The 13,854-nt window shown below is 35.1% G+C and overlaps 2 protein-coding genes across 2 annotated transcripts; one reads left to right on the forward strand and one right to left on the reverse strand.

Moving 5' to 3' along the window:
• The first annotated feature begins 27 nt into the window (after positions 1-27).
• LOC119191508 (rab proteins geranylgeranyltransferase component A 1-like) lies at positions 28-10,792 on the forward strand. The gene is made up of 3 exons (XM_037445396.1): positions 28-147; positions 2,663-2,785; positions 9,646-10,792. Exons 1-3 carry the CDS (start codon positions 112-114, stop codon positions 9,787-9,789), a joined length of 303 nt encoding a protein of 100 aa, XP_037301293.1. The 5' UTR covers positions 28-111; the 3' UTR covers positions 9,790-10,792.
• Positions 10,793-11,285: 493 nt separating this feature from the next.
• LOC115449759 (inosine-5'-monophosphate dehydrogenase) lies at positions 11,286-13,406 on the reverse strand. The gene is given in 5 exon segments (XM_030177644.2): positions 11,286-11,937; positions 11,939-12,294; positions 12,297-12,412; positions 12,414-12,700; positions 12,702-13,406. Coding segments are annotated over 5 exon segments (1,533 nt in total). The 5' UTR covers positions 13,056-13,406; the 3' UTR covers positions 11,286-11,517.
• Positions 13,407-13,854: the final 448 nt, after the last annotated feature.

Raw genomic sequence — 13,854 nt, forward strand, 5'->3', positions numbered from 1 at the left:
GCTTATTGTAACATAATAATTCGATTTGTTTCAGTCGTGGTGTACTTCATCGCTAGCAAATCTAAGGACGCCGAGACCGACCTGAAGCCGTATGCAGAGAGGATCTTCGACATGTCCGGTGGCGACGCTGAATCCGACAAGCCCAAGGTTCGTAATCAAGTAGACTATTAGTATCGTAAAAGTTTGACCCTAAGGATCGGTGCTAAGTTCTGGCTGAAGAGTTAAGTAGACAGCCTCACTTGTGCACTTGGTCTTCACACTGTATGCACAGGGGACATTTGTCGTGGCTCTCGACACAGTTACGTTTGTATACCTCGTTGTAGTAAGTTCATTTTGATGCCTATAAGGGTTCGCGAACATTTCCTCTTTGTTCTCTACGCCCATCGTAAAAGTGGTTTCTATCCTTCCCTCACTTAGCTCCCTCCAAATAATCCCCTAACTATCCTCCCCTACAGTCGCTAAGGCCGGGCGATTCCAGTATCCTGTTCGCAAGTTTCCACAAGTGTAGATTGCAGTGCAAAACCTACATAAAAATAATTAAGTAGTATACAAAGTTATTTGAATTTAAGTTCACCGTTTAACTAGGTGGAATGTATAATTCACGTAGAAAGTTTTAAGGAAATACAGTGCTTATGTATATTTCTGTCGTCAAATGGCACTACACGAGCATTGAACTACTGATACAAGTAGAGTACATATCGACGGTTGAAAGGCTAATTGTCTTAAGAAATTTTTTTTTGTGACACTTAAGTTTCTTACATATTTGAAATCAGCTTTTTTTCTGTTTTTGAACCTAGTAAAATTTTCGAAAAAGAGTCAATTAGCCTTTTAATTCGATATAGTACGATATAGTCCACTAGGATGAGACAAAACCGCGTAAGTCCAGACGCACTCTTGTGTTCAAAGTCAATAGCGCTACATCAGTGCCTTACGCTTTGCATTTGGCAAGTCTCGAAATAACTGCACAGTATAAACAGGTACTTCAAAGCCATGTCTGGATTGTTGCCTTTTGTTTACAACTATTGACGCCGTCGCGTCGTTTGAGAGAGATTTTTCGGTTAGACAGATAATAAACACACATCACGCATTTATTCCCGAAAGGGTACGCAGAGGTGCAACCAGGGCATTAACTTATCGCCAAGTGTGTTCCATCCCACCGGGCACAAATTCCAGAATCCGGGCTGACACTGAGCAGAAAAACCCAAATAGCACTTTGCCCGACTCGGGATTCGAACCCAGGACCTTAGAGAGCTGCCGTACCGCGCATGCAGTACAACCACGCTCCGGAGGCAGTCCGTTAGACAATTGGTTAGACAGATGATCTTCAAATATATATCTATATTAGGTTTATAATATAATTTTGCGAAATAATAAGTATAATTTAATTGGCTGAGTCAATGAACTCTATTCTTTGTGCATATTATAATCTGCGAATTTTGGATAACGATAATATTGTATTATAATGGTATAAAAGTTTTATCACTCTTAATAATGAGGATAATTAAGGTGGGCAATTAAATTTAAATATATAATATACAGTAAACAGTAGATTCTCTGATCCTTTGTTATACGGATTGTCGATGATTAATATTGCTAATTGCGAGCCGTGAGACTTTGTATGAAACTCAAAAGGATTTTGGAAATTATTTCACCAATAGAAAACTTTATTACTGTATTAGTGTATAGGACATTATTAGTGTTTATGATACTTATTATGCCAGGATTGGTCTTTAATGCGAGCGGAATCGCGAGTAAAACTAGCACATTATGTTTGTGTATAACTCGCTTCTCTTCATACATAAAATTTTTCGGATTTTCGTTTATCCGAATGTCTTACGGACAACAATAAGTCCGGTCAACGAATCTGTACTTAAATTTATATTGTAGGGATGAGGCAATGAATGATTGATAAATTATTACGAATCTATCTCATGTTACTTTTGAAACAGACAGCGATTAAAGAAATATTATAATTCTAGCGACATGATAATAACTTTATTATAAATTGTTTATATGTGTAAAAAAAAACATACGAAAATAACACGTAAATTGGTAGAAAAATAAATGTGTAAATTTACATTAAATATTTGTACGAGCATGAGTGAACACTGCAGTCTGCACACGTAGTGTGAACATCTTGCTATCGCTCTCTAACTCCTGCTATATAACATAGCGGTACGTTTTATGGCGGTAGTTTTAAAAGTATATATATACAATTCCATCAGCTTAATTAGGTGTTTCGAGTTTAAAATTTAAACATTCGTAAGTATTGATGAAAATAATAAAGATAAGTTATATACAGTAAAATAAGGTGAATAGATCTTGAACGAATTTTTAGAGTTTGGAAATTAAAAATTAACCAATTTCGCGATAAAATGTATAAAAATATTTCTATTTCAACGTCTTTACAGGAGTGTAATCCTTAACACTTCTTGAATACAGCTGTTTTGAATAAACGATTCCAATCTAAACCTTCAATCCGATTCCTAGAATAAATCAAAATAAGTCACTTGTTGAAAAATCTTTGTTCTTATTGGTAAATTTTTGAGATAGGCTGAAAAAATCGATTGGGATCGTCTATTGAAAATGGCGGTATATCTGTGTATTTTCAATATATGTTTTCACACTATTGTAAGTAGTAAATATGTTGTTGTTGTGACAGTGCCTGTGGTCGCTGTTCTACAACGTGAAGGACACGAGCGCGCCCGTGTCGAGCGTGGTGGAGGGCGTGCACGTCTGCTCCGGACCCGACGCAGGACTCGACTTCGACCGCGCCGTCGAGCAGGTACAGTCTTATAAACTTGTTTTAGCGTTAAAAGGTGGTTAAGAATTGCTTAAACAGTTGTCAAAAACACCACCCGTTCCTAGTTTGAACCTACTTAAGAGGCAAGATGGCGGAGTTTTTATTACAGCTGATCGAGTCAATGTGTGTTTTGAGGTTATATGGAATATATTGTAAAGGTGGGGTCTGTGATTTTTATCAAAAATTGATTTCGATAATTAAGTATAATTTGCTCCGATATAAAGATCGTTATGTGCTGCTTGGTAATTTATTTATCATTTTTGTTGTTGTAGTCCAAGTTTTTGAGTAAGAAGAAGTTAAACATTGTTAACTCTGTCTCTCGCTGAAAAAAATCGGGAATTTTTTATAAGTAAGGCTGGTGGTATACGCAATTAATTAGAGAGTACGCAAAGAACAAGACAATTGTATTCTTTTTTTATTCGGGCACTGTAAACTGACCCCACTGCACCTGATGGTAAGTATAGAGTGTCGACTAGGGTTGTCACCTTTTTTTTGAGCAAATAAAGTACATCGGTAAATTGAATGTAGAAAGAAAAGTACATGGTGTCAAAATAAAGTATAAATGATTTGTTCTTTATTATTTTGCTTATAAACATATATTTGGGAACTTTTAACAAATAAAATTAATATTTCTAATTTAAATACGATTTTTTTTTGTCTCGTAATTTAATATTCTACATCACAAAATTTAAAATTTCTCTGTGAATGCTGACGTAGAAGGAATCGATAATAAAATTAATTGAATGCATACAATTAAAAAAAAATATACCATCAGGCTTATCAAATACTTGCTGCCATTTTTGTACCATTAATTACCGCTGTTTTACGCAAAAATTCTTAAGAACAATCCTAGAGGACTCATATCATGGTAAATAAAGTATTTTCGCGTACTTTATTGTTCTCATAAAGTATATCGTACAATTACCCGAAATAACGTACAATACTTTATTATAAAGTACGGTTGGCAACCCTAGTGTCGACTGATGATCACCCCTCGAAATTAAACACAATTGAAGACGGATACACAGAGGGTGATCACAAACGTAACACACTTACGTATGCCACTATGGCAGGTTTTATGATCATAGCCACCGCCAAGATTAGTTTTAGGGAGGATTTGCACCAACGCACTGTACTACACAATTAAGATATTTTTTTCAAACTCAAATTAAGTGGGTTTTTCAAAATGCTTTGTCATAAAAAACCTCTGTGGTCGATAGTTCCTATTGTTGCAGATTTATTCAGTAATATATTTTTTGAGATTTGTTTATACGTGCACCTTCTTGCACCCCCTTCTCGGCGCCCATGTACCTGATGGTAAGTATGGAGTGTCGACTGATGAGAGATGATTACTCCTCGCAAATAGAAACAATTGAAGACGGATACACACAGGGTAATCACGAAAAGCGATACACTTACGTAGCGGGTCTTTTGCATGATGGCCACTATCACATGAAAGAAATATCCAACGACCAATAATTATAATTTACCACAAACCTAAACGCTTGCCTTCTTAAGCACTTATCATTTAAGGTGACACTCAAAATATTGCCAGGTTATGATTCTTTTAATATTTTGGGTGTTTTTGAGGGATAGGGAGGGTGCAGATAATTTTAGATTCAGGCATCAGATACATGACTCGCTCGTATGACAAACTATGCTGTAAAACAAAAATAGATTTGCAAATATTTGTGTCGACTTTGGACGTACTGTGAGATCTCGTTAGTCTATAACAAGTATGGTTTAAAATTAAAAATAAGAATGTTTAGAAGAGGTAACATTTTTATATTGTAAATGACAAAATACATCTAGATATACGTTTCAAGTTACTTTTATAAATAGTAAAACATGAAAAATGTTGTCAGGTGAAATCAGGCCGCCACAGTATTTGCATCTATTATGAATTTAATGGCAATTAAAATATTTCGCAAGAATTGGTTTGTGTTTTACAAATTGATTAGTTATTTTTAACATCCAGCAAGCTTGTTTTAATTTGCTTATCAATTTACAACCGTAAACAAATAACCATTAAATGTTCTTGATGTAGCAACACACATTTTATCAATAAATAGATAAACAATTAAAATCTATTACCATGACCAATTAACCCTAAAAACGTGATTCTCGATTATTGTTTTTAAATTGAAACTTTAGTTATTGTAGTCGATCTTGATAGATATTTCATATCTATATTAATACATAAAGTTAAAGTTTGTTTGAACGCGGTAATCTTAGTAACTATTAAACCGTTTTATTTATTTCTATCTTTTCTCACTAATAAGAAGCTACGAAGTCTTCGGTGCTAAAGGCTACTTGTTGTGCAGGGAAAATATTTATCGCGGAAGAACTATCACGCGGGCGCAGCCGCAGCAAAAGCTAGTATTGTATAATGATGCAATATTTCTAGTATACTATTGATTTCCCTGTTTATACTTAGGTGGTTGTGTTAATATTGAGTAATGACAAGAAAGAAAAAAAAACATTTTAATTAAAAGTCGCCATGTCAGATGAAATCCTTTAAGGTTATAGCTTAAGGTCCATTTTCATACATTTTGTTTCACCTTTAATCTGGGTAACTAAACAAGTATTGACAAGTAAAGAATTTAAATTCACGTCTAGTTAGTGATTTGTTCTCGCAGTTGAAAGAAAAACGTAAAAATAATTAATATGCATGGATATTTCGGCCTTTAAAATTTAATACGATGAAAGTTACCCAGATTAAGAGCGTTTACGCATCCGCGCGCCGTATGTCTCAAAAACAGCACTTTTCGAAGGAGATAATATCGATCAAAACATTATTTTAAAAACATATGAATTAGTAATTACTATAGAAAATTTTGTTGTCTAAAAAGTTAGTAGAGAAAATTTTTAGATTTATTGAGTATTTGTAAATTGTTTAATGATTACTGAACAGAGGTTTTCAAATTTGCGCTTCGAACGTCTATTTCGAAGCTCAAAATATCTTAAACCACTAAGGAACATAACAATATGTTATTTTTATCTAACTAAAAAGATCCTGAAGAAAAAGTTAGTAAAGAAAAATATCTTTTTATGTTTAATTCATGAGAAATAAAAATTCAAAGAATTCGAAAATTTCAGAAATGTTGGTCATTTAAATGATTTTTTTATCACTATATCTTACTTAATTGAATATAATATTGGATTACTATAATAGAAGAACATCTCCTTAAAAACATACAATTTAAAAATTCAACTAAATTAGTTCTGTTATTTTTCTATAAATATTTTAAATACCACTATAAAACGCAACGCGCAAATCGTTTCAAATTAGTCCGCCTTGAGGCTTTCTAGAGAGAGGACGTATCGCTCGTCGCTCTGGCCAGACTCCAGTTGGCCTTTGCTGTGCGTAGAAAAATAGTCACGTGTATACAGTGATTGCCACATCTTAGTACTTTAGTAAGTAAAATATTTTTTCTTTAATGAGTGACAATAATTTTAGTAGTTACTATAAATTATTATTATATTATTATGTTTCAGACACAATGGGAAGTAAAGCTATTTCTAGGCAAGAAAGGAAACGCAACAACGCTGAAACTTCGGCTAAAGCAAAAGCTAAAAGATTGATGTACTAATGTTATAACATGCGTCTGTAGTATGGTTGTTGCTTTTTACTCATTAAACACTTGAGCAACAGTAACTCGAAGGAAAAAAATGGAACCTTAAGCTAAAAACAATTAGCCCATTGAAATGTTACATGAGCTTTGTATTTTTTAGAGGACCCAATATTATTTTTAGAACATGTCTGGGGGGTCAATAGAAGCTTAATCTCAAGTTNGTGAGGTCGCCCTCCTTGTCCCCTGGCGCCATCATGGAAAAGGGGTGAAAACACTTTTTCGCGATATCTCGGAAACTATGCGTCTTACATAAATTTTGTAAAGTCATAATTTGTAGCAAATTGTTTTGCCTACAAATATGTTTATATAACTTTTTGCCATAAATTAAAAATTAAAGAAGTTATAAGCAAAAATGTGAGAAAATGTTTATAAAAGTTTTCTTTTTGCTCTATAACTTTTTTACATTTTACAAAAAATTACCTCAAAGTAACTTATAAATGATCTTTTGAGGAAAATTGTTCCCTATAATTTTTTTATTTCATTCATTTAAAACGCTGTTACAGCGCTCCAAAGTTTACCGGGTTCGACAATGCTCATGAGAATCCGGTCGAAACAAAAAGTTTAACTTATTTTTGTTTTTTTTTTATTGTAAATATATTAAAACAATTTGTTTGTTAAATTCCTACAACTTTACTTATTTATTCCTAACTCTTTTCTTTGCCATAGAACTTACCAAATTTAACTTATCGAATGTTATGCAGGTAGAAAAGGTATGAGTTACCATTTGGGGATAAAGGAGAAAAAACATATTTGCAGGCAAAACAATTTGCTACAAATTATAGCTTTACAAAATTTTTGTAAGACGTTAAATGTTACGACGTGTTAGCTAAATGATTGAAATTAGCTGCAGAGGACAGGATGCAAGAGGCCGCTAGAGAAGAAACTGATAAAGATGTTGCCTGTAGCGATGTAAAAAGACGGTATTCCCATACTTACAGTCAAAGCTGACTGCTGTTGCTAAAAAAGTACAGAACCAACTATTTTGCTTCGTCGTGTGTCGCAAATATTATGCAAAACTATGGATACAAAACTGGTAAATTGTTATACATGGATGTACAATCGGTCGATTGATGATCGATGTCACTGAGAAGCAATACCTATTAAAAAAAAACTATCCAAAAAAATATAACCAACTTCCAAAAAAAGAAATCTTTTATTTCTCACTTTTTAGTTATACATCTAAAAATGACATCTCATTACATACACCTTCTGACTCAAAATATAAATTCCAATATGTAATTTCTAATGACTTAATTTAAACTTTCAATACGCTAAATATTAAAAACTGCAGATCTATGGAGTAATTATGTGGTCCATTATAAACATCGTAGCACAGTAATTTTCCTGATTTATTGTCTGATTACGGAGTTCTGGTGCCTATCTTTCGGCTTCATGATGAGCTCCACTTTAAAGGGAGTACTTTTCTAAATGCAAATGCTTAAATTTTTAAGCATTTACATTTAAAAGTGAAAATAACAATTTGTAAAATTGCCGTTAAAATTTGTTAAAATGTTTATTTTCTTTTATAATTACAAAATGATACATATAAACTATTTCATGATGAATTCTTATATATTTAATAATAGAATTCTTCATTTATCATAAATTCATAAATCATAAGTTACATTCCAATTAGATAAATAAAGCGAAAAGATCAAAATTGGTTGGTCTGACTATAAAGATAGCCGACGCGCTAACTCTACGCACACAGCTACGCAACGGCTCTGTGTGAGTGAATTTTGCAAAGAATTACCTATAGTTGACTTCACGCGCGGCACGTAAACGCTCTTAAAGGCGAAACAAAATGTATGAAAAATGGACCTTAAGCTATAACCTTAAGGTATTATGACCTAAGAAAGCTCGGTTCCTTACAATGCCCACCATGTTCTTGGTTTTTTTTTGTAGTAATTGTATAATTTAATTATGCGTAGTGATATGCTGCAATCTAATCAAAGGTTTTTTTTAATAAAAAAATCTGAATATTTTAATATAAAATTACGTGGGCCTTCAGGGTTCCTTCACCTTATTATGACTTAGGTATATGATAAATATAGCGTACTGGGTATACTTACACGTGCCACTTTACTGGATTACGCGTGTATTTTAGAAACCATTTTATTTGTTTCGAATTGAGATGAGTTCTTGGGCACTTGCGATATTTTTTTGTATTTTATTTGCCAAGATTTCTTTTTATTTAGATCAAAAATATTTGAAGTAACGAATATTAAGCAAAAAGAAATGATCTCCTGTGCTTATAGAGAAGTAAAAGGGCGCGGCTCCTTAAGTTTGCAATAATTCTTGAAGTCTTACCAAAATTACTATTATTTAATCGTTTTAGATAAAATGTTTTCAAAAGTATACTTTATTTGGACAATTCTCAGAGGTAAAACCTTGTAAAAACCCAAAAGAGAGTTCTTTAAGTAAAGTAGAAGTAACTTTTTTGACAAGTACCCGTAAAACCCAGTGGTTGATATGTACTATTGCTATTATTTATCTCGTTTTTACCCAAGCACCGTGTTTAAACCCACTGTATTCTTCATTATATACGTTGTAACAACAATTTGCCAATAGATTTCTGCGTGCCAAGAAAAGTCGACACACCTTTAAAAAATATATTTCCATTTCCTCAATTGGAGGTGTGTTCAATACGTCCTCGTTTCGATGCCGCGTAATGGTATCACCGTTTAATTACTTCAGTCATTATAGTGTGCGGACACGAAGCAATTCAATTACCCGGAGACGTTGCCCTGACCTCCAAACACGCAACCGCCACATGGCATCGATAACCCACGGATTCTTCTAAATGTATTAGTAAAAAAATAACTGATAAAACAGATACAAAACGTAAACTGTTAATGTATTTGTATATATTTGATAAATAGTACAGAATGTCTTTATACGTATTTCTTGTTCACACAAAGCGGCAACTGTACGAGATGTTTGTAAAATGTTTAGCGATAACGTTTGAAACGTGTCTGATGTAAATTGTGTCACAATAATAAACCGAGTTCATAGCTCGCAAATATGTTTATAAAGAGATGGTTATGTCGATTATAATATCTGTCGCGAATATTAAATCGTCATACAGGGCTGTAATAAGGATGCTGTTAGTTTTACGATTTGATCCCCTATGAATTATAATCTTATATTATCTTGAAAAATATGCAACACCAAAATAAGAGTGTTGAAAAGTATGTTTGTATGCAGGCGGAACAGATCTTCAAGAAGATCTGTCCGGGCGAGGAGTTCCTGCCGCGTGCGCCCGACCCGGAGGAGATCGTGTTCGAGGACGACGTGACGCACGGGCCCGAGTTCCAGCGCGACCACGACGACGACGAGCCCAAGGAGTAGTCTCACCCTAGCGATACATTACACCAGTACGTCTCCGCGTGTCACTAAGGGCCTGTTTGTAATCACAGCCGACGACAGCCGGCTCATTATAAACAAACCCTTACCGTGCTTCCAGCTCTCCACTTGACATGTTTTCCGATGTAAGGCTTCGAGCGGATGACTGAATTGACATAATCATGTAGTTTAATCGATTAGGCCAATACGGCTTCTAATATGCACAACAATGCTTCAATTCACACTATGGTTGAACATTATTTTTATTCCGCGTGTACGGCGTAGCTTTTCCTTAACGTTAGTTATAAACGGACACGCCAAGACGTACTGTTTACTATAAGATGTAATCTCAGTAAGGTTTATACGCTTTGGTAGCTTGACTCGTGCATTCCGGCTGGTGCGTAGAGTAGAATATTGCGTTCTATAAGACATCAGTTTGGTAGTGCCGACAACTGCGAGATAGTTCAGGACAGAATTCACTGCTGTTCGTTGTTCGACTGAATCCCTCCCTGTGTAGGATCGTGTGTCGGGTGTTTACGATGGGAAGTGTCGTTTGTCTCAGCGCAGTCAGTGATTAACAGCTAGGTTGTCTTGATGCAGTCAGCAAGATTGACTTATAGCATTTCGAGGCTATTTCCTAACATCAATGCTTTGTAACGGTTCGTGAAATAAACTTTTCTATTTGAAGATAACGATTTTGTTTTTAGTTTTAGTGTTAATGCTCTCTGTAGAGTTGCTTCGTTTTTGGCAGTATTGATAATAAATCTAAATTGTAAACCAAAGTATTGGAAATTACTATGACATATTGTGCAATGCGTTAGATTAGCTAGAAACAGGTTTTAAAATGTTAATTACATTTCGGACGCACCAGTCTTATTATAGATTGTAGCACGTATACTTTTTATTAAGTTATTTAGCACGTTTATGATATTTATTATGAAATGATAATAATCATGCCTGCGCAGTTTGTGCATTTATAATTCCAATAAAATGTGATTATTAGAAATAATTTGTTGTTTATTTATGCACCAGTGTTTCTCCTTAGTACCCTTTACAATGTAAAGAACAGGAAGATTGCATTAAAATGATATATAATAAAATAATATCAGCCCTGTATTATATTATACTGTCTCACTGCAGGGCATGCAGCCTGGGCCTTTACTACTGAGAGGAATTAGGTCTTAGTCTACCATAGTTGGTTAGCGAATTGGTAGACTTCACACACCCGCAAAATTAAATTGAATTGATACCAAAGTTTCTTTAAATGTTAAATATTTTATATAATTTGTATATTATGCAATTAGTTTATCAGAATGCATAGATTGGTATCAAATATTATTTCAAGGTAAACAATAGCAATTCCTCAGGGGCTCACTACTATAAAAGTAATTTATTATAATTTTATTATTGACTTAGTGCGATGGCCTTGTTTCACGGAAGCCATTCTTATAATAAGATTAGCATGGCAGCAGGTTAAGGGTCAGTAATGTAACACTATATAGTACTGTTTCACAAAATTTATTACATTTCATATATTTTTCACTTGTGGTCCGTATTACCAAGCACTTACATACTAACAAACAAAAATAAGACTATATCTCCTTATAATAATTTCCTTTACTCTTAGTCTCAAAGACCAATATACAAATAAAGCAGATTCCATTAACATTACTTACAAATCTTTTACCGCCAAATAAGGGATACAATTTAAAGTTTTAAAATATTCCATTTATACTAAAATAACCGTTTTTCATATGAGAATAGACCATGTACATTGCCCTCAAGTTGAGCAGAATATGTCCTCTTCATAAATCGCAGATCTCCAGAATAACTCATTTCACGTAATTTGGCAACAGAGCGTGCACCAAGATCCTGGCAACTGTGCTGCATGCCAGCTTGAAGGTATGGCAGGAAACGAAGCACCGACCCTTTGTCCACTATGCTGCCACTCACTCCCTGGGCGACTCTGTGTTTATCAGATTCTTTGTGGAAGTAGCGACTCATCGCTGATCCTTTACCATCCTTATTTTCCATAGCTTCCAAGCTGCCCATTCCTCTGTATTTCTTCAGCCTCACTCCATCTGAGAAGAAGTATTCTCCGGGTGCTTCAGATGTGCCAGCTAGCAGAGAGCCCATCATTACCGTTGATGCTCCCTAAGGCGAGGGATTTTATGATGTGCCCAACTGACTGGATGCCTCCATCAGCTATAACTGGCACATTGAATTGTTTCGCATAAGATGCAACTTGGTATACAGCTGTAGCTTGAGGGCATCCGCATGCCATCACCTCCTGTGTTATGCAAATAGAACCACTTCCCATTCCAACCCTTAGAGCATCAACTCCAGCATCAATAAGATTTCTTGCCTGCATTCTGGTAACAACATTCCCTCCTACAACTTGGATGTTGGGATAAGTTTTCTTAATGAATTTTATCATCTCTATTTGATATATTGAGTTTCCTTGTGATGAATCTAGCACAATGACGTCTACCCCATTGTTAACTAATAGTTGAGGCGGCTCTTATCAGCTTCTCTAGTACCAATAGCAGCTCCCACCAGCAGTTGTTTATTGGAGTCTTTTGAAGCGTTTGGATAGCTGCGAGCTTTCTTTAAGTCTGTTCTTGCAATGAGCTACAAGCTCACCATCTCCATTAATAATAGGTAACTTTCCTTTTTTGCTCTTCTCCAGAATGTAATTAGCATCTTGAAGGGTGACTCCTGACTGTGCCGTAATCATATCTTGTATAGGCGTCATCACTTCCTTCAGACTGAGTTGTGGCGATCCCTCCCTGAAATCAATGTCTCTAGATGTGACAATGCCAATAAGTCGGCCACCTAGTTTACCATTCTCTGTAATAGGATAGCCTGTAAATCCATTCTTCTTCTTAGCCTCCAGGACATCGGCCACAGTGTTCTCCCGGCCCCATACAAACCGGGTCTCTGATGAAGCCATGTTTGTACTTTTTAACTTTGTGTACCTCATTGGCTTGGTAGTCAGGTGTGCAGTTGTGATGAATGATGCCTATACCGCCGCATAAGGCCATAGAAATGGCCATGTCCGCCTCGGTCACAGTGTCCATGGGCGTAGAAACCAGGGGTGATTTCAAGTTGATCTTCTTAGTGAGCGGGGACGTTAAATCAACTTCTTCTGCAGTGAAGTCTATGTATCCGGGAAGCAACAAATAGTCGTTATACGTAAGGCCCTCGCTGTTGGCGAAGATTTCTGTAGCCGACAGTCCATCCCGGAGATCGCCTTCTGTCTTCATGGCCATTTTCAAGCGATCCCGTGCACGCGAGTTAGGTTAATGGCTCGCGGCGAGCTGACGCAGGCCACGTTATTTTTCTTTAAAATGTATTCTGGTAGCTTGCGACTTATACAGAACAACATGCACTCGTACACGTGGTAAATTTTCGGTAGTCTTCAGCAGAAAAGTGCGGTACGAAAAATTGTAAACTGTCAATAATTATTTAAAACTTTATCTGACACGTCTTTTGTAATAAATTTAATGATCTCAAAAATAAAATATCAAAAAAATATTTTTCTACAAAAAAGAAGCACGATCGCCGGTTTCTTCGATCTGTATTTGACACTGCAATACAGTGTTACTAGCTAAATCGTAGTAAAAAATTGTTGAGTGATGTCAACGCACAAAGATCATAGAGCGAAGATTACGAGCTCAGATTACTAATTATTCCTTGATTTGGTCACCGATAAATAAATAATATATTTTAAAAATGTACGTTTCTGTTTGTTTATCCTACTATTTTGTTATTTTGATTAAAGTATTTCACTTTTGTCAATAAGTTGCCCAAATATTTTTTTATATGGATGTTGGTGGTACGATATTAAACTTTATATCTATACTATTATATAAGGTCAGGTGGGGCAAGTGCGCCGACGGGGTAAGTGCATCTACCCTAAAAAAATCGAGAACTATTGATGTTATACAATTACCGCAATCTTACATCTATGCCACTAACTGAAATACAGTTCCACTAAAAAACATAAATGGCTATGTTCATTTTAATACGATTTATTGGCCATTTTATTTTAAGTGTCATTTAGACCTG

Source organism: Manduca sexta, unplaced genomic scaffold, assembly GCF_014839805.1.
Source record: "Manduca sexta isolate Smith_Timp_Sample1 unplaced genomic scaffold, JHU_Msex_v1.0 HiC_scaffold_1593, whole genome shotgun sequence".
In the NCBI taxonomy this organism is placed as follows: Eukaryota; Metazoa; Arthropoda; class Insecta; order Lepidoptera; family Sphingidae; genus Manduca; species Manduca sexta.

What these genes read in the sequence shown, in the direction of transcription:
- LOC119191508 (XM_037445396.1), top strand. Translation starts at nt 112, where the DNA reads ATGTCCGGTGGCGACGCTGAATCCGACAAGCCCAAG. An exon ending in CTGAATCCGACAAGCCCAAG is followed by an intron (nt 148 to 2,662) that starts GTTCGTAATCAA and finishes TTGTTGTGACAG; the next exon opens with TGCCTGTGGTCGCTGTTCTA. An exon ending in TCGACCGCGCCGTCGAGCAG is followed by an intron (nt 2,786 to 9,645) that starts GTACAGTCTTAT and finishes GTTTGTATGCAG; the next exon opens with GCGGAACAGATCTTCAAGAA.